This window comes from Chelonia mydas, chromosome 27, assembly GCF_015237465.2.
Source record: "Chelonia mydas isolate rCheMyd1 chromosome 27, rCheMyd1.pri.v2, whole genome shotgun sequence".
NCBI classification, from domain to species: Eukaryota; Metazoa; Chordata; order Testudines; family Cheloniidae; genus Chelonia; species Chelonia mydas.
The window spans coordinates 1935526-1955932 of record NC_057860.1 but is presented as its reverse complement, the minus strand read 5'-3'; the positions used below and the strand labels follow the sequence as shown (position 1 = coordinate 1955932).

Genomic DNA, 20407 nt, shown 5'->3' with positions numbered 1-20407 from the left:
GTATTTCCTGCACCTGTCAGAAGCAGTGCAAAGGCTTGGGGGAGTCAGGGATAATGGAGGAGCTGACGGAGAGGGAAAAAGCCTAGAGTGAACGTGGAGGGTTGTTGGGATTGGGTGGGAGAAGTATAGAACAGGGTGTTTTTGTGTGAGGGCGGGGGGGTTGTTAGGGAGTTGGGGAGCCTCTGTCATGCAGACCCTGGCTGGCCCCAAGCCTCTCCCATTCAGTCAGGCACATCTGCCCCTGTCCCTGCATCCTCATCCCCATGGGTCTCTGCAACCTCTTCCCTCATCTCCATGTGTCCCTGTAGCCCCCAACCCCAGGCTCGATGCTGTCACCCTACTAGCTCCTGAGTCCGCGCCCCAGTCTGTGACCCCCGGCAGCCCAGTGTGCCCCACTCTGTCCTAACCTGGCTCCGCGGGCAGGTTATGATCTTCTGCTCTTGGCGCATCCGCGGTAATAGGTGCTTAGGCAGAGGAAAGGGGGAGTTTGAGGGACATGCTCCATGGTACTTAGGCAGCAGCTGGTCTCTTGACATAGGAGGCCACCTTCAGCGGAGCACCAGCATTAGCTTGGCCTTTTTAAAGGTGTTCTTTCCCCACAGCAAATGGGATTTCCCCTTGTCGCTGCTGCTGTCCAGTCAGGGGGCCCAGCTGAGGGGGGCTGTTACTGACTAGCCGGCTTTGCCTCCTCAGCCGACTGATCTCTCTCTTAGCTAAAAGAGCTGTACACGCTCCTGAACGAGAACTACGTGGAAGATGACGACAACATGTTCCGGTTTGATTACTCACCTGAGTTCCTGCTGTGGTGAGTAGCAGGCTCTTCCCAACCTCGTGAGCAGGGGCCAGGGCGCATGGGGATGGGGGCCCAGCAAACCTGGCTCCCCTGGGCTGGTGCTGCAGCTGTCTATCGATTCTCTTGCCTCCTTCCGCACCAAATCTCCCTTCATCCACTGCCGTCCCCATCCCGCCACATGCACAGTGGTGTGGAAAGGTCGGTGTCTCTGGCATGCAACCCCAGGTATCCTGCAGGAGGATTTGGACACATGTGGCTCTTCCTGCTCTGAACTCCTCTGAGCCTTGGGAGGGCAGAGCATCCCAGCTCTGAGCTTGTCCCCGACCCTGACTGTGCTGTTCCCTTGGAAGGGGGCATGAGCACCGTTAGCTCAGTCGCTTCCTGACTCGACCTGTGCCCTGCTGCCCTGGAGCTGCAGCATGAAGACTCTGATGACCAGATTGTGCCAACAATATAAACTTGCTGTTAATTGGCTGATAAGGCCAAGGTGACATTTCTGTAGAGCCTCCTTCCTCGTCCCCGTGCCATGGGTAAATGTTAGCTGTGGTTACAGAGGAGGGCAGGTTGTCCCATGCCAAAGGTCACTCAGGAAGTCAGTGTCAATGCTGGGGACTGATCCTAGATCTGCCTGGTCCCCTGCCGTACTGGGTTGGACCCGCATTCTGGGATGCCACCTGATGTATTGGGATTTCACTGAGCCTGCCTGCTCCACTAGCCTGGGCTCCCAGTCCCTGTTTTGCTGAGTCAGGCTATCTAGCAGCACACCCACAGGTAGGGAGCACCAGCTGTAGAATCACACAGAGGCTGCAAACAGCCCTCTATGGGAAGGTTCAGCACGGAAATTGCCCAGCACTCAAGTGCAGCTTCCCTCTGGAAAGTACACCCAAGATCATATTGTCTTGCACTGTATAGAAAGATCTGCACAGTGCAAGCTCATAAAAATTCGCTCTCTCCCTCAATGTGAAGAGAGATATGCACAACTTCTTACCCCCCCTACCCCAGTTATAAATTGCACAAACTGGGTTATGTTATAATAAACTTTTTTCTTGTTTAACTATAAAAGGTAAAGTTGAAGTGATTATAAGAGATAGGAAACAAAGCAAGCAGATACTAAGCAAATAAAACAAAACACGCCAACTAAGTTTGATTCGCTAAATGTAATTCCTCACCCTAAATGTTGACTTGGGCAGGATGCAGAGTTTCTGTAGCTTAGATTTCCAGTTATTTCTCTTTACAGACTAGACTCCTCTGTCTCAGGGCTTGGCTACACTTGCACGTTATACCGCCGTAAAGCCTCCCAGAGCGCTCTACCTTACTCCCCGTCCACACTGGCAAGGCACGTAGAGTGCTCTGACTCCCTGGCTGGAGCGCTCCTGGTACTCCACCTCCCCGAGAGGATTAACAGCTGTTGCGCATCGCCGGAGACGCTCCAGCGTAAACGGGGAGTAACGTTATTACGCACTGATTGACCTCCGGAAACTCCCCATAATCCTTTTAACTGAAGCGTCCTCTCTTGTTTGGTTGTGAGCTCTGGACGTGGACATGGCGTTGGGGGGCTGCTTATCAAAAACATAAACAGCTACTGTTTGCTTTGAATGAGTGAGAGCCAGGCAGAGGGGCTCCGTTTGGAGTGCCGACAGCTAATGTTTGCTTGAAGAGAGAGGCGGTGGGATGCGGTTGGGGTCCCTTTCCAGGAGCGGCTGCTTATCTCCTCTATGAGGAAAAAAGAAACAGCTGCCCTTTGCTTTCAGTGAGTGAGAGAGGGGCGGGGGGCGGGGGGGTCCTGTACTTACAAGACAGCGTGCTGACACACTCTCAGCACCCCAAAAACCCAGTCTTTCTCCCCTCACGCTCCCTGTCACACTCCACCCCCACCACCCCATTTGAAAAGCACTTTGCAGCCATGTGAATGCTGGAATAGCTGCCTATGATGCACCACTCCCAATGCAGCTGCAAGTGTGGCCATGACAGTGCGCTGGCAGCTGTCAGTGTGGACAGACTGCAGCGCTTTCCCTACTCAGCTCTCCGAAGGCGGGTTTAACTCACAGCGCTGTACATCTGTAAATGTAGCCAGGGCCTCAGTGTTGACTCAGCCCTTGCCTTTCCCTCAGCTTAGTTCCTTTGTCTCTTCAGGTACTTTTAGCAGTCTTACTTCTTGGGTGGGAAGGCAGCGAAGGGAGAGTGCTGATGGCCTTGCCTCCCAGCCATAAATAGAATTTACATAAGGCGGGAAGCCTTTGTTTCCAGTGGGAAAGTACCAGAAATGTCCAAGGTAGTATCTTGCATTACGTGATCTTATTACCTGACCTTGTAGTGTCAATGCAGCATTCCAGTAAACGTCTCAGGAAGGAGCGAGATTAGCATTTTCAAAGTTCTGTTGTTCTCCTTAATGGCTTATCCAGGATGGTTGCTTACTGTCCAGCCGGCGTTCCCCAAGTACACACACAGTTGTAATTGTTACATATTCAATATTCCTAACTTCAGATACAGAAATGATACAAATTGGAGGATCACATTCAGTAAATTATAACCTTCCCGATGATATCTTACAAGACCCATCCTGCATAAAATATATCTTAGGCCATATTCATATCATAACAATATTTCTATGAAGAATATGGAGTATCATGCCATGCCAGGTTCCTCTTCTCAGAAGTTCCAACTAATCCCCAGGCTCTGTGCATTCCCTTCTGATAGGGACTGGTATACATGGTCACATTCTGGCCTGGCAAGATACCAGCGGTGCCTTCAGCATTGTACGTCTTGGTCACCTGTGAATGATGGTCACTCTAATCCATTCCCTACCCAAAACGCTTGCATGCTGTGTGGCACAGCCAGGCGAAGGAAAGGCCTTGCTGTGAATTAATGGCCTTGCTGTGAAGGGTGATTAGACAGAACTATATTGTCCGCCCCGCCCACAGCAGCTGAAATCACGGGCCCTTCCTGCTGGGCTGGGGCTGGCCATCTCTGTCCTCGCTTGCTGTGGTTGTGTTTGCCATGTGGTTATCTCCTTACCCATCTCCTCCAGGACCCCAGTTCCTTCACCCTCTTCCACTCACTTATTGCATCTACTTCAGACTGTTGCTGTCCCCTTGCCGGTCCTGCAGACCTCTTGCACACAGCCCTATATCTCTGCTACTCTTTCTAGAGTCTGGATCCTCTTTCATGCTGCATGGGGACCATTCCAAGCATTCCCCCTCCAAACTCCCTCCTCCCACAGATGTACCTGCCTTGGCCTCCTGCTCCTTGTAGGCTGCACACCTCCTTCACCTGAACCATTGCCTGGTGTCTGTGCTCCTCAGGCCAGGGACCAGCTCTTGCTAAGAAGCAGTCAAAGCACGGGGACTGTGCCAGTGAGATATAAATAACCCTATGGCAGCTCCCAGCATTCAAAGTTCTTGCTCACTGCATGGCCCTGGGAGGAAGCTGCTCGTTTAGCGATTCTTAGATTTCAAGGCCATAAGGGACAATCATGATCCTTCAGTCCGACCCCCTGCGTAACACAGGCCAGAGAACCTCACCTGGGGATTCCTGCAGCCAGCCCATAGTCTGCGTGTTACTGTAGGCTGGCAGCACAGTGGGCTCTCTTGGGCCATGGCTAGTATGGCTTTAAACCTGAGTCTTTGTGCTAAACTCTTGTTCCACTCCATAAAACAGCAATAACACTAATGACCTCCACGTCGGAGGGCTGCCAGGTTGTGAAGTAGTTGGAAATCCTGGGGTAAAAGGTGCTCTGTATGTGCTATTGATTAGTTATTGCTAATTAACCTGTATACCATTCCCAAGATTGTGAAGAACCCCTAGTGTTTTACAAGAAGTGTATCACGGTAGCTGTGCACAACGATAACCCACACAGCTGTGTACAGTATAGCGTGATAACCCTGCAGCTGTGCACAGTGATAGCTCTGCCTCCTGGCCGCTAGGCCTGTGTCATCTCCCTGCCCTGGGTCGGGACACTGCTCTCCTCGAGTTCGCTTCTAGTCAGCCGCAAGACAGCAGTTGGGTCCCTCCCAGGGTGTCTGTCTCTCCCAGCCCGATGAGGGCTCAGTGCCATGGCAGGGGCTCTGATGTGCTGCTCAGTGCTGTGGTGGGGGTGTCGGGGGCGCTGTCGCTGTGCTCGGGGTGGGGGCTCGCCCTTCACACAAACAGCCATAAAATATTAATTCTCTTCACAAGTGAGTCAGGCCGAGAACTCTGGGCTGGGGTCTCCTCTGGGCTCTGGTCAGCCTCGCTGCTCTCCTTGAGAACAGTGGGGCTTTGAGCGCTGGCCCTCCGTGAACGCGGCGCGAGGCCAGCACTGAGCACTGGCGAGACTCGCACTCGTAGCTCTTCTAGGGTGAGCGTGGGTTGCCCATGGCACGGAGGGAATCTCTGGTTCAAATGGTGCCCAGCTAGTCGTGCTGTGTGCTCTCCACCTATCAGACTTCTCTTTGGTGGCCCATGTGAAGCAAACCTACATCCCACTGAGGTCCCTGGGCTGGAAGGTTCTGTGGGAAGTCCCAGGATTGCCTGGCCCATGGAGGCTGAACGTTCTGTCCTCATCTAGCCGGGATTCCTCCGGGCCAAGGCTGAAGCACAGCCCTTGGGCCCATGCTGTCCAAGGACAGGGCTGCACTGGTGCCTGTTGCCCGCACTAGAGTCGGCCAGGATGTTGGGGGGAGGCAGGGCCTGTTGGAGAGAAAAACGGGTGCCTTGGGGCCTCTGGTGCAGGAACATGCAAGGACCAACAAAGGCTTGTCCATTCTCCAGGGCTTTGCGTCCCCCCGGCTGGTTGCCCCAGTGGCACTGTGGGGTCCGAGTCATCTCTAGCAAGAAGCTGGTGGGATTCATCAGTGCTATTCCAGCCACGATCCACATCTACGATTCGTAAGTGCCTTTCTGTTCAGCTCAGTCTCAGTTCTTTCCCACTGTGGGGTCGGATGCTCCTGGGCTGGGTCCGAGGGGTCCTTGCGGGGTCGGGCCTGGTGTGCGCCGCGTGGGCTCTAGGAGTGTCCCATGATTCGCAGGGAAAGGGGGTTTAGTTAAGGTGGGCAGCTCTTGTCAGAGGAAGTCTCACATACAAGAATCTCCGACACTAGCTTTGTTAGTGCTTCCTAACGAGGCCAGCATACAGCTCTGTCTGTAGGAAAGGGACTTCGTGTGGAAATTCTCCAGAGCACGTTGTTCCTTGGACAACTGTTGTGCTCAGAGTAAAGTTCTCAAAAGCGCCTAAGCAACTTGGGCTCCCCAGGCGCCATGGACAATGAGACCCTCTGGCTTCCCTACGCCAGTGTGATGCTATTTACTCAGCATCGAGGATGGGCCAGCCATGATTCTTAGTGCATGAGAAGCACAAACCCAACCTGTGTGACTTACCGAACTCTGGTAGCGGAGGGCTCCCGTTCGAGAGCCAGGCAGCTCTGCTTTTGAATTGCTTCTCTGCGTAGCTAGATGAATGCAGCCCAGGAGTGGGGCACGGAACTGGTGACAGGTGATGGCCCGGAATGGGCAAATGGGGAAACCTCCCACTCCCCTGGCCTGGTTTCTTATACTAGGGATGTCCCATGTCCCTTCTGCAGAGCAGGGAGGGGTGACTCCCATCTGCCCCCTCCCTCCCCAGGTGAGGCCGTGCTCTGAGCCTGGGGAATTGGAGTAACACTGCCAAGACAACTCTGTATGACTCTTCCCGGGTTTGTTCTCTGTCCTCTCAAGAGAGAAGAAGATGGTGGAGATAAACTTCCTTTGCGTCCACAAGAAGCTGCGGTCTAAACGGGTGGCCCCGGTTCTGATCCGGGAGATCACCCGGCGGGTTCACCTGGAGGGGATTTTCCAGGCTGTTTACACTGCAGGGGTAGTGTTGCCAAAACCCGTCGGAACTTGTAGGTAAGTGACGCTCCAACAAGCAGTGCAGACTTGGCCCTTAACAGACCTCTCTTCCCATGACTTGTTAGCAGCGCACTCTGATTTACCCACGATCCCACTGGCCTGAGTGGACCAGGTACATCCTGGGGTTCCTCCTGCTAGCAGTGTCCTTCAGGGAGTTGGCTGGACAGCTCTGTGTGTCCTCAAGGTAAGCTACTGGCTCTTTGAAGGCCATGAAGCAATACCGTGTCGAGGACTTCTCCCGCACATGCACCCCAAGTTGCCCTAGCTGTTCTCTCTGGGAGCCGTTGGGTGTGAATTACCATAGCCCCTAGAGGCTCCAGGCATGGACCACGGCTCCAGGGTCTAGACGCTGCACAGACGCAGAACAACAGACAGTCCCTGCCCCAAAAACTTTATAATTCAAGTTTAAAACAGGGGAAGGCAGGTAGATAGAGACAGATGGGAGCCCAAGAAAACAATGCAACAGGATTGGTCCACATGATGGGCAATGGTCTCAGTACACCAGCGACCTAGCTGTCCTCAGCTTTGCTGTGATGCCCACAGAAACGAGGGATTTGAAGGTGGGTGATGAGATAATTTGGGGATGTTTACAGGGAGCTCGTCCCAAGCATGAGGGGCAGCATGGGAAAGATTGCAAAGGGACTTGTTTGAAAATTTAGCAAGTGGGCAATAGAGGCTGGCATGTTGGGCCAGTCAGAGGCAGGTGTTGACAGTAGTGAATAGGTGGGGTGGGGACAGGCCGTGGAGGGTTTGAAAGTGACGACAGATTGATTAGATTGATGTGATGGAGAGGTTTCTGCCTTGCTAATTAGCCTGATGTCTTGTGCTCTTGCTTGCCACCTTCTGGCACTTAAAAGACTTGCATGCTCTTTCCAGCCTTCTCCATCGCGAGCGTCCTGCACGTGTGACCTAGATTTGTGTTTCTGCAGATACTGGCATCGGTCCCTGAATCCTCGGAAACTGATCGAAGTCAAGTTTTCCCACCTGAGCAGGAACATGACTATGCAACGCACCATGAAGCTCTACCGCCTGCCAGAGGTATGTGCTTGGGAATGGAGTGGAGTAGATGCTGCCTCTCTAGGTTACCTGAAGGGTGCAAACCGCTCACTCCTGAGCTGGCTGTGAAGGGAGGTGAATTGCTGAGGTTCAGACATCCAAGCTGGTTCTGAGTTCCTCCCTGTTGTGGTCGGTGTGGCAGACAGGTCCCAAACAGCCACCACTAGCTGCCTAGCACGTAGCTCATGCTGCCTGAGTCCCTGTGCTTGTCTTCGAGCGTGTGCAGCTGTGGGCCATGAGTTCTCGCGGACTGCGGCCTGGGGAGTCAGACCCCTGCCCTTCGGGGAAGCCAGGTGCACGGGCTTGGCAGCGATTTCAGAGGGGTTTGCTTTAACTGTAAGAGGCCAAGCCAATCTGTGCTGTAATCCCCAGCAGTGTGCTGGGGTGGCCGCTGCCCGAGTGCAGTTACAGTCAGGAAAATGGCAGTGCCTGCTTGGCTTTGCTGCTCCCTCCAGGGAGTCTGAGTCGCTGTTTTCTGGTCCAGAGCCCCCACAGTTCCCGGGGAGCTCGCAGCCGGCCAGCCTCGCTCCTAAGCAGCTGCTGACTAAAGAATTTTCATCCTTCTTTAAAGAGTATTTAGGATGCCTGTTGCCATAGCAACCATAGCCCTGGGTCTGGCTAGGCACTGCTGCTCCATGGGGCAGGAATCAGCTCAGACTAGAAACAAACACCAAAACACCCCAGCCTCCTGCTCTGGTCTCGCCAGACCAGGAGCAGCGAATTCCATTGTGCACTGGAGGGGCGGGAGGCCCAAGGGATGCAGGCTGAGCGTGTGGCCCCCACAGTTCAGAGAACCCACCTTTTGGACGTATAAATGGAGCACGTTGCTCTGGAAGTCACTTAGACCATCGTAAGGAGCTGCTGCTTCCTTGTAGCACCTCCCATCTGGGCGGATCCCAGAGCACTTGGTGAACTCATAAATGAGCTATACATCTCCCCCCTTGAACCCTGGGCTCAATTGTCCCACTGTGACCACCGGGGGCAGGGCCCTGATTTTGCCTCTTATGCAGAAGCTGGCACCTCCAGTTCACTTTGGCACCGTGACAGGGTGTGGGCTCAGTGCCAAGCCAGGGAAGCTGCCACCTACTGGATCAGCAGCCCATTTCCTGCAGCACCTACGTATTCCTTAACGGTCTCCTGCTGCCCAGCCTGGTCCACTTAGCACGTGTGCCAGAATGGGACCAGAGCAGGGGGCACCATGGCTGCAAGCCTGGCATGAATCTGGAGCTCCGACAACACCACGCGTTATTGTAGGTCATGGGTGGCTGGAAGCCTCTTTGCGTGTGACAGACCCCAAAGCATAGGATTCTGGGACCCCTGTGCAGGTGGTCTTTGTAGCTTTCTGCAGGGTGTCAGTTAAAGGGAGCCAGGTGGGCAGGGATCTGAGGATGGGCCAAGATGTGGGGGTCCTGAGCAGAAAAGAGCAGTGTGTGGATGCCCTGTAGGCAGCTGCTTGTGGGAGGGTCCCTCTTTGTTAATAATCATTAGCAATCCTGGCCCTTTGGGTACTGAAAAAATCTGCTCAAGTCCAGATGCTCTAGAGCTGGCACAGACAGTTTCTCCCCCTCTCTCCAGACTCCAAAGACATCCAGCCTGCGGGCAATGGAGCACAAAGACATCGCTGCTGTGCACAAGCTTCTGACCGAGTACCTGAAGCAGTTCCACCTGACCCCAGTCATGAGTCGTGAGGAGGTGGAGCACTGGTTCTTCCCGCAGGAGAATATCATTGACACCTTCGTGGTGGAGGTGAGCCAGCAGGGCTGGAGACTGTCACCCGGGCCCCAGTCACTTTGGAAGGTTCAGCTTGTCCTCTGCCTGCTGAGCGTCTGTAGCTTTCTCCCCTGGCTCGGACGGGGGTCACTGACCCGGCAGCGTGGGAGGGGATGGCTCCCGCCTGCTCCCAGAAGGGTTGAGGGGGCAGTGCCAGCCTTGGGCTCCACGGGACGGGCCTCGCAGTGCAGAAGAGGCTGGGTTATTGCAATTGTCGCTGTGCTGCCTTGGCACCAGCCTCAGTGCAGCCCTGAGGCACTGGCCTTGCCCTGTGCCGAGCCTGGGGGCAAGGGGGCCAGCTTGTGGCGTGGCCCCTGTTAGCTCCCGAACGGCCTCAGATGGCTCTTGCTCGTTGCTCTGTCCTGTCTCGGCCTGGCTCAGGCCGTACCTATGCTGCTGCCGTCTGCTTTCAGAGCCCCACCGGCGAGGTGACGGACTTCCTGAGCTTCTACACTCTGCCCTCCACCATCATGAACCACCCCACTCACAAGAGCCTGAAAGCCGCGTACTCCTTCTACAACGTTCACACCAAGACTCCCCTCCTCGACCTCATGAGCGACGCCCTCATCCTCGCAAAGTCGGTGAGCAGGCGTGGAGCCCCTTCGCCCCGGGAGCACCAGGGCTCGGCAGAGAGCTGCCAGGGCGGGGGGAGGCTTGAGACCTGTGACCCCAGCCCCTGAGGAGGCTGACTGTAGCCACCTCCTCACCAGCTGCATGCTGCAGGTTGGCCCTTGAGATCTGGGGGGAGCCGCAGACGTGGGCCCCACCCACCTTTAAAAGAAAGCGTGAATGATGACACCTTGTTGTTTTATGGCTGTGAGGAGCGTGTGCTTTGCCCACCCTGGTCTCCCAGAGCGACACTGGCCTGACGGCCATGAAGCCAGACCCCCTGTATTATCCAGAGGACACCAAAAGCAGGGGCAGCAGCTGAGCAGGTTTCTCTCAATGGCCCCCATCCCTTAGAGAGGGGGAGTCAATCCAGGGCCTCTCTCCTGGGGCGATCAGCTAAAGGCCACATGGCCAGTTGGGAGGCTTGCAGGACGGGCAGTGCCTGGAGGCCGAGGAGGACAGCACAACTGCAGAGGCTGGCCCTGGGGAAGGCTTACTGATGACCTCGCTCCCCTTTCGCCCGTGCAGAGGGGGTTTGATGTGTTCAATGCACTGGATCTCATGGAAAACAAAACCTTCCTGGAGAAGCTGAAGTTTGGGATTGGGGACGGGAATCTGCAGTATTATCTCTACAATTGGAAATGCCCCAGCATGGGGGCAGAGAAGGTAAGCACCTTGCTCAGCACAGGGGTCGCCCTGGTGGGGGGCTGGCCAGGGGGCTGTGCGGGTAGGTTATCTGGCTTGGTCGCTGGAATGATTTCTGCAAGACTCTCTCGCAGGACACCGGCCAGTGTGGTACCAAGTGAGATCACCAGCCACTGAGCTCCCGGCAACAGCCACTGAGCGATGCTTTAGCAGAAGGCAAATCGCTTGTAATGCACTTGTTAAGGGGAATGCCAGGGGTGTCTTCCTGAGCCAGCCCGGTCAGCTCCTGCCTGGGCTGGGCTGGGCTGAGCAGCAGCCTTTGTACCCCTGGGAATTAGCGCCTGGACATACCACAGGCTTTGCTGGGCCCTCCAAAGCTGTTTGCCTGTGTGGGGAGGGTTTCCTTGGGCTGAGTCGCTGCCCTGCTACCATGGGCCAGGCAACTAGAAGCACTAGCCCAAGGGCTTATTAAAAGCCATCTGTCTGGCAGCCTCCACCAGAGCCCTGGCGGCAGCTGGCTACACCACCTGTGTCTTAGCAAAGCCACCTTTCTGTCCCCTTGGAGCACAGACTGAGGTAGGAGCCCCTGAGCCTTAATGGTTTGGGTACTGACTCCTCCGTCACCGCAGGGAAACCGAGGCAGGGCAGTTGTGCCCTGCCCATCTGTAAAATAGAGCTAGGACACAAGGCTGGGGAGAGTTGGTGTTGAAAAGTGCTTTGCAGGTGAAGAGCGCGAGGGCTAAGCCCCTGCCTAGCCATCAGGAGCCTTCCTTTGAGGGTGCCTTGGGAACGAGGCAGCATCTGGCAGAAGGTTTGTCCTGTGTAGGGCAGCGTGCGGGAATGGGCAGGATACCCAGCACTGCACCTGTGAGTGCCGCACACCCACCCTCTCTCGGGCCTTTACAACAAGTCCGGTGGCGAAATGCCGAATGACTGACCCCATGGTGCCTGCTGGACGCTGCCCGTGTAAGGAGCACGCACCCGTGAGAGTCCAGTGCATGTCCTGCCCGGTCTGAGTCACCGGGCTCTGCCCTCGGTAGCTGATTCTGAGCTCCTGATGGGTGGCTTCACGCCTGCCCACTGGGAATTGCCATTCACCGAACCCTGGGCTGTCGGGGCTGGCAGGGGCCTCAGGAGGTCATCTAGTCCCACCCCGGCTCAAAGCAGGATCCACCCCAACTAAATCCTTCCAGCCAGGGCTTTGTCAAGCCTGACCTTGAAAACCTCCAAGGAAGGAGATTCCACCACCTCCCTAGGTAACCCATTCCAGTGCTTCACCGCCCTTCTAGTGAAAAAGTTTTTCCTAATATCCAACCTAATCCTCCCCCACTGCAACTTGAGACCATTACTCCTCGTTCTGTCATCTGCTACCACTAAGAACAGTCTAGAGCCATCCTCTTTGGAACCCCCTTTCAGGTAGTTGAAAGCAGCTGTCAAATCCCCCCTCATTCTTCTCTTCTGCAGACTAAACAATCCCAGTTCCCTCAGCCTCTCCTCATAAGTCATGTGTTCCAGTCCCCTAATCATTTTTGTTGCCCTCCGCTGGACACTCTCCAATTTGTCCACATCCTTCTTGCAGTGTGGGGCCCAAAACTGGACACAGTACTCCAGATGAGGCCTCACCAATGTCGAATAGAGGGGAACGATCACGTCCCTCGATCTGCTGGCAATGCCCCTACTTAAACAGCCCAAAATGCCATTGGCCTTCTTGGCAACAAGGGCACACTGCTGACTCATATCCAGCTTCTCGTCCACTGTCTTCCCTAGGTGCTTTTCTGCAGAACTGTCGCCGAGCCATTCGGTCTCTAGTCTGTAGCGGTGCATGGGATTCTTCCGTCCTAAGTGCAGGACTCTGCACTTGTCCTTGTTGAACCTCATCAGATTTCTTTTGGCCCAATCCTCTAATTTGTCTAGGGCCCTCTGTATCCTATCCCTACCCTCCAGCGTATCTACCACTCCTCCCAGTTTAGTGTCATCTGCAAACTTGCTGAGGGTGCAATCCATACCATCCTCCAGATCATTTAGGAAGATCTTGAACAAAACCGGCCCCAGGACCGACCCTTGGGGCACTCCACTTGACACCGGCTGCCAACTAGACATGGAGCCATTGATCACTACCCGTTGAGCCTGATGATCTAGCCAGCTTTCTGTCCACCTTATAGTCCATTCATCCCGCCCATACTTCTTTAACTTGCTGGCAAGAATACTGTGGGAGACCATATCAAAAGCTTTGCTAAAGTCAAGGAATAACATGTCCACTGCTTTCCCCTCATCCACAGAGCCAGTTATCTTGTCATGGAAAGCAATCAGGTTAGTCAGGCATGACTTGCCCTTGGTGAATCCACTCTGACTGTTCCTGATCACTTTCCTCTCCTCTCCATTTCCCACACTGGGCTTCCCCTCTCCCGACTAGGAGTGTTCGAGCCCCCTACAGCTTGGGCAATGGGACCCGGGTATCTTTGCATCTGTACGAGGAGGTGTTTTGTCCTGGAGGCCTTGACCACAGCTTCCCTTCCCTTCGTGCTGTCTTGCCCATTTGTCCACCACTTCCACACCCCAGAGGTGACAGCATTTCAGTGCATGCACCTAGCTTGAAAATTGCCTTGGGATGGAAGTTGCACTAAAATTATAAAATATTCCTGTTATATAGCACTGTATGTGTTTTCTGGGCTGTGCAGTAGATACGGTATCCAGGCTGGCTGGAGTAACGGGACCTGCCATGCTGGTCCAAAGCACTGGTGTGTCTGCTGCAGTCTTTGGCAGTGGCCAGTCTCTGTTGCTTCAGAGGAAGGTTCACAGAACGCACCTGGCCAGGTTTGCATTGCTGCTTGTGACAGTGGGAGAAAATGCCTATGGCAGTTGGGATTATAACCTAATCCGGCCATGGTATTCGGCTTGATGCCCCTTGCAGCCATGAATTCCACAGCAGTTATGTGGGTGCAGTGCCCCAGCAACAGTTAGAACCATATCAGGCTTTTCTCGCTTGCTGAGAATTAGCCTTTACGAAGCAGCCAGTCGGTCACTAACTGGCTCGTTCTGCTCAGCATCGCTTGGAACGGGTGGCACCGGGGGAGCTGTGCTGCTGCGAGTACACAGGAAGGCGCTGAGTACGAACGCCACAGGCCTTGAGCCCCGCTGTGCCCCTTGGCAGCTGAGCAGCTCTGGCCCTTCCCCAGCACCTCCCGTCAGCGAATCTGAGCACTTCACAAACTAGAAATGACCCATCACACAACAGCTGGCACCAGGGAACCCCCGAGAGTGGCTGGCTCCTTCTAAAGGGGATCCCCATGCAGAAAACTGGCTTCTGAACTCAAAGGCACTAACTTAGCCAGGGAAAAACCTGAACATAAATACAAATCACCCCCAAATGCCAGAATCCTGCACTGGCAGGGACCTCTCCAGTGCACAGTGGGGCAGTCCGTGTCACCCCCGTCTTACAGGTGAGTCTCCCAAAGCACAAGGGTAAGTATCTGCCTCAGGTCACGCAGGAACGAGTGGCTAGGCCCCATGGGTCTTGACTCCTAGCCCTATGCTCTTACCACGGGACCACCGCTGTGAGGAGGGTGCGCTCTTTCTCCAACACCTTGTTCTTCAGGCCTTTGCCACGGGTTCCCATGGGGCTGTGATGCGTTGTTGGTCTAATGGAGGCCGCGGCTGGACTCCCCCGTGTGGCTCAGATTGCTGCTGAGTTCCAGCAGCCGTGGGGAGCGCTGGAGAACATGTGCCAGGTGTCCAGAGTTGGGGACTGAAACAGAGAGGATCTGTCACGTTAACACTTCCTAACCTGTTTCCCATTGGCTCTCTCAGGTTGGACTGGTGTTGCAGTAACCAATCCCCGAGAGGAGAGGCGACGTTTCTGAGAAGTTGGGCCAGGAAGCGAAGGTTGCCACTGGCTGTTGGGGTTTCCGTGGAAGCAAGACCCTCCTGCAGAGGAGCAGGGACTTAACCATCACCTGATTTTAATGATTGTGTCACAGGATGCCAGCTGCCACACCCTGGGCAGTGGCATCGGCCTCCTTTGTTTCAATTAATTGCATCCTCGTACAGACGTGATCAAGGGAATGTAACTGCTGCAAACTAGCTCATGATTGGCAAATACTGGAGTTAACGGGTGAATAATAAAAGTATATATTATATATATTTTAAATATCTTTCCTCTTGCAGACTGACCCAGATCACCACTTCCCCAGCTCTGCATGTTGCCTTTTCTCAGCAAGAAGCTGGGTCTAAAATGGGACAGCTGCTTGCCGCCCTGGGTTCAAATCCCGTCATGGGTCACAAGCGTGGATGAGTTTGGTGGCTTCATCACCACCGAGGAAACTGCTGATCAGCGCATGCACGCTAGAGACTGGGTCAAGAACAGTGGGGCAGGGTGGAGGGCGCTGCTCTGGGATGACTGGAGGGCCCAGGACTGAGGCTCGTTGGAGGAGTTGCCAGGCTGTCCCCGGGGTTCTCCCCTCATTTTCCTGAGCTCCAGATTCGTTAACAATGTGATACGGCAGGCTAGGCGTCCATCTGTGTCCTGGACCCCGTGGGTGGCGAAAGTCAAGGGCTGGAGAAGTGACTTCCTGCTGGAAGGCCCAACCATTGAGAGGAGCTGCCATGAGACTGCCTTACTGGCTAGCCCCAACAGAGCTTGCTTCTTCCCAGCCTAGCCCCTGCCTGGTGCCTGGAGCGAAGGATAGGTGGATTGCCCTGCTGGCCTGCCAGGAAGTAAATCCATATTCACAGCTAAGGGCTATCTGTGTCTGATCAAGGCAGACCTGGGGCTTCAGCCTCCCCCGCACCTTTGAGACGTGGTCCCTCTCTGCTGGGTTCGATGAGCTGAACCGACCCCCCCTGTGCTCTGGAGAAGTAGCTATTCATGAAGTGCCCCAAGGAACCCGGCTTTTGGACTCACATTGGTACAAATCCGTAACTGCAGCACTGAGTAAACTGGATGCAGTCACCCAAACTCCTCTCTGCCCCTGGCAGCCCATGTCACGTAGCTGCAATAACCACGCCAGCCAGGTCAGAATCAATTCTCCAACCCCATCACTCTGAAAGGCAGGGGTCTAGTGCACCTTGGCTTGGCTATCTTGGCAGTTCTGGGGTTACCCATTGTTGTACCTTTCGGGGGCTCTGAACAACGACAGTCCCTTCCATGCTCATTTTTGTTCATGCCTTTTGGTTCATGCCTCTCTCTAAATCCCTGGTACACCCACATCTTGAATACTGCGGGCAGATGTGGTTGCCCCATCTCAAAAAAGATATATTGGAATTGGAAAAGGTTCAGAAAAGGGCAACAAAAATTATTAAGGGTATGGAATGGCTGCCATATGAGGAGAGATTAATAAGACTGGGACTTTTCAGCTTGGAAAAGAGACGGCTAAGGGGGGATATGATCATGACTGGTGTGGAGAAAGCAAATAAGTGTTGTTTATTCCTCATAACGCAAGAACTAGGGGTCACCAAATGAAATGAATAGGCAGCAGGTTTAAAACAAACAAAAGGAAGTATTTTTTTCACACAACACACAGTCAACCTGTGGAAATCCTTCCCAGAGGATGTTGTGAAGGCCAAGACTATATGACAGGGTTCAAAAAAGAACTAGATAAGTTCATTGAGGATAGCTATCAATAGCTATTAGCCAGGATGGGCAGGGATGGTGTCCCTAGCCTCTGTTTGCCAGAGTCTGGGAATGGGTGACAGGGGATGGATCACTTGGTGATTCCCTGTTCTGTTCATTCCCCCTGGGGCACCTGGCACTGACCACTGTTGGAAGACAGGACGCTGGGCTTGATGGACTTTGGTCCGACCCAGTGTGGCCGTTCTTATGTTCTGGTTTCTAAAGTGTCCTGTGCAATGATCGGAACATCCCAGCTGATTGTTTCCCCCATTGTCTGTGTAACAGCATCCCTTCTCATAGATTTTTATCTTGGGAAACCACCCCACAGCCCCTCCTTCGTCAGGCTTGCATTGTCTTTTAATGGCACTCTCACTGCCCAGGCAGGGGAATGGACCATGAGAACAATCTGTGGGTGGGAGGGGATTTGCCATCTCTGGACATTTTGCTGTAGTTCAGCCAGGGGTTCAGGGAAGTCCTGTGGCCAGTGGATACAGGGGTCAAATGATCACAGTGGTCCCTTAGGGCCTTGTAATTATAATCCAAGACCAGGCGACCCCTTCTCTGCTGCTGTTGGCAAAAGCTGTTTCTAATTGTCTGACAAGCCTCGCTGGGGGAAGTGTTTCTGCCTGACAATGAGAGAAGCGTGTAAGCTCCCACAAGGAAGTCTACACAGAGCTTGAATGGCACTTCCTACAGGGAACCAGCCCAAGGTTGCTTGGAAATCTCTGACCCAGCTTGGTGCACAGTCCGGCGGTTGGTGGAAGAGACCCCATGTTTAGTGACCCATTGGTTTTTCACATCCTTGTTGCCGTATAAACTGCAATGCCCGGTAGGTGCAATGGGACCACCACAGAAACAAACTGACCAGGAGCAAAGGCCTCAGCAGGTTCCTGATGTACAGGCCAATGCATGCATGAAAACCCTCAAGCCAAGACGCCCACTGGCCAGACTGCAAGGCAGGCAGAGAGCGCCACACTGCTCACCAAGCCAGAGGAACAACCAGCAATGTGCTCTGATGGGAAGGTCCTGCCCTGGTCTGTGTGGTGGGCACATTCCTAAGGCCTGCACTGCTGACTCGGTGTGACAGGCTATGGAAGGGCACGTCCCCGTTCCGAGCAGGAAAACCCAGATGCAATGAGCCTTTTTCTCTGCATCCTGCTCCAGGCAGGGTGGGGAATATTTGCTTTGGTGGGCCTGGAATTCACGGGGCCCTGGAGCAGCAGCAGCAGGTGATGGGCTGCAACGTCGGCGCCACCCAACCAATGGCTACGCCTAGAACTTCTGCGGCAGGACTTCCTCAGCATTTCTTTGAAATCCAGCTGTGGCCAGCTCCTCTCTAGCCGTCGAGTCGCCTGGGGCCTGTGGATTCTGGTCACTCCTCTGCTGTCTGCTGAGATGGTTTGCTGCTGCTTTGGCCAGAAGGAGATTTAAACTTCTCCCCAAAGACGTTTCCAAAGCACCATGTATGGCTGGCTCTCAGTGCCAGCGCATCGTCGCGCTCTGCCCCGGCTGTGCTCCTGACAGAATAGCTGCCTGGCACGTCTTGATGGACAGAAGTGACACCCCCCATTGCATGGAGCCAGCCCACCCCCCAGCCCTGCTGTTTCCTGGGGAGGGGCTGTGGCTGCTGCAGTTCCCTGCTGCTCCTGCAGTGAGAACAGGGGGTCTCAGGCGTGGGCCCAGAAGCTGCTGGAGAAGCTGTGGGACAGCCACAGTACGATGTCAGCTGCGTGCAATAGGGGGTGCAGCTGCCACGTAACATCTGAATAGGCCTGCTGCAGGAACAGGGGTCGCTTTGGATTTCTGAACTGAAGCTGCATCCAAGGAACAACCCATCTCTCCAGCAGAGGGCGCTCAAAGCCACGTTTATTCTTCAAGTGCTTGCGCAAATCGATTCCAGTTAGGTGTGTGCGCCGTGTGCACAGTCGCCAGAAGGTTTTTCCCCTAGCAGTGCCTGTGGGGTCGGCTGTGGAGCCCCCTGGAGTCACGCCTTCCTGGTGCTGCATATAGGGCCCTGCCGACCTGCCGCCTCTCCAGTTCCTTCTTACCGCCGGTGACGGTCGTTGGAACGCTCCCGCTCTCGCTTGTTGAGTGATCCCCTAGTAGCTTTCGCTTGAAATTTCTTGTAAATAGTTTAGATGTTTGTTATAGTTGTAATTTAGACACTAAGTTTTAGTGGTTATTGGGGGATCTTCTCCACGTTTTTTCCTTTCTCTTCCCCAGGGCCGGGCCATGCCTCGGTCCCAGGGGTTCAAACGATGTGGGGTTTGCCAAAAACTGATGCCCAAAGGCCACCCACACACAGCCTGTCCTAAGTGCCCGGGTGAGTTCCACCAAACAGACAGGTGCAAGATCTGCAGGAGTTTTCGTCCCCGCACTGAGAAGGAAAGGGGCCATAGATTAAAGTTGTTGGAGGCAACCCTGCAACCGCAATCAGAGTCGAGCCCTGGGGATCCAGCACCGGCCTCCTCTGTGTCAGTCTGCAGTGCACCAGCTTCAATGAGGGAGGCTGCACCACCAAGGAAGGACTCTGGGACTAGAGACCCTCAGCACCAGCATTCCCCGGCACCGAAGACAGCACCGCACACTGAGTCTCGGCACTGCTCCCAGTCACCGGTGCCTCGTGAGACGCACAGGAAGACTGACGGGGCACTCCCCCTCTCGAGCGCCGGAGCATGAGACAGCAAAGGGAGTGCGACCCGTGCCGGGTCACTCCTCTCCAGCAGTACAACGAGCGGGCCCGTCGAGTTCGGGGCTGGTGGAAGAGGGACGGGAGGAGGACCTGGACCTTCCTTCTACCCCAGAGACTTTCAAGGCGGCCTTATAGCCCTGATTCACCTGCATTCACCAGTGCCTGCTTCTTAAGCTTTGTAGACGGGGTTACTCACTACCAATTCGCGGTCCTCCCGTTTGGCCTATCATCGGCACCTCGGGTGTTCACCAAATGTATGTCAGTCGTGGCCACCTTCCTGCGGAAAACACGTGTCCAGGTATTCCCTTACCTCGACAGCTGGCTAGTGAAGGGCTGGTCCGGGACACAAGTGGATCAACAGGTCACCCAGATAAGATCCACCTTAATGAATCTGTAAACTCAGGGGTTGTACCGTATGACTGGAGAATTGCTAACATAATTCCTGTTTTTAAGAAAGGGGGAAAAAAAGTGATCTGGGTAACTACAGGCCTGTTAGTTTGACATCTGTAGTATGCAAGGTCTTGGAAAAAATTTTGAAGGAGAAAGTAGTTAAGGACATTGAGGTCAATGGTAAATGGGACAAAATACAACATGGTTTTACAAAAGGTAGATCGTGTCAAACCAACCTGAGCTCCTTCTTTGAGAAAGTAACAGATTTTTTAGACAAAGGAAATGCAGTGGATCTAATTTACCTCGATTTCAGTAAGGCGTTTGATATGGTGCCACATGGGGAATTATTAGTTAAATTGGAAAAGATGGGGATCAATATGAATATTGAAAGGTGGATAAGAAATTGGTTAACAGGGAGACTATAGCAGGTCCTACTGAAAGGTAAACTGTCAGGCTGGAGGGAGGTTACCAGTGGAGTTCCTCAAGGATCGGTTTTGGGACCAATCTTATTTAATCCTTTTATTATTGACCTTGGCACAAACAGTGGGAGTGTGCTAATAAAGTTTGCGGCTGATACAAAGCTGGGAGGTATTGCCAATTCAGAGAAGGACAGGGATATCATACAGGAGGATCTGGATGACCTTGTAAACTGGAGTAATAGTAATAGGATGAAATTAAATAGTGAGAAGTGTAAGGTCATGCATTTAGGGATTAATAACAAGAATTTTAGTTATAAGCTGGGGACGCATCAGTTAGAAGTAACGGAGGAGGAGAAGGACCTTGGAGTATTGGTTGATCACAGGATGACTATGAGTCGCCAATGTGATATGGCCATGAAAAAAGCTAATGAGGTCTTGGGATGCATCAGGAGAGGTATTTCCAGGAGAGATAAGGAGGTTTTAGTACCGTTATACAAGGCACTGGTGAGACCTCACCTGGAATACTGTGTGCAGTTCTGGTCTCCCATGTTTAAGAAGGA

The 20407-nt window shown here is 53.9% G+C and overlaps 1 protein-coding gene and 1 long non-coding RNA gene across 2 annotated transcripts in view; both read left to right on the top strand.

Annotated features, from left to right (window-relative positions):
• NMT1 (N-myristoyltransferase 1) overlaps positions 1–14874 on the top strand; it is a 35335-nt gene extending 20461 nt beyond the window's left edge. The window contains exons 5-12 of the mRNA XM_007053823.4: positions 714–805; positions 5543–5659; positions 6485–6655; positions 7588–7696; positions 9290–9460; positions 9898–10065; positions 10622–10759; positions 14546–14874. Coding sequence (XP_007053885.1) covers positions 714–805; positions 5543–5659; positions 6485–6655; positions 7588–7696; positions 9290–9460; positions 9898–10065; positions 10622–10759; positions 14546–14566 — 987 coding nt within the window. The 3' untranslated portion in view covers positions 14567–14874. The remainder of the gene's footprint in view (positions 1–713; positions 806–5542; positions 5660–6484; positions 6656–7587; positions 7697–9289; positions 9461–9897; positions 10066–10621; positions 10760–14545) is intronic.
• Positions 14875–16440: 1566 nt separating this feature from the next.
• LOC122463909 lies at positions 16441–19498 on the top strand. The gene is made up of 2 exons (XR_006287656.1): positions 16441–18250; positions 18570–19498. It is a non-coding gene; the product is annotated as an uncharacterized LOC122463909 (long non-coding RNA).
• The last annotated feature ends 909 nt before the right edge of the window (positions 19499–20407 follow it).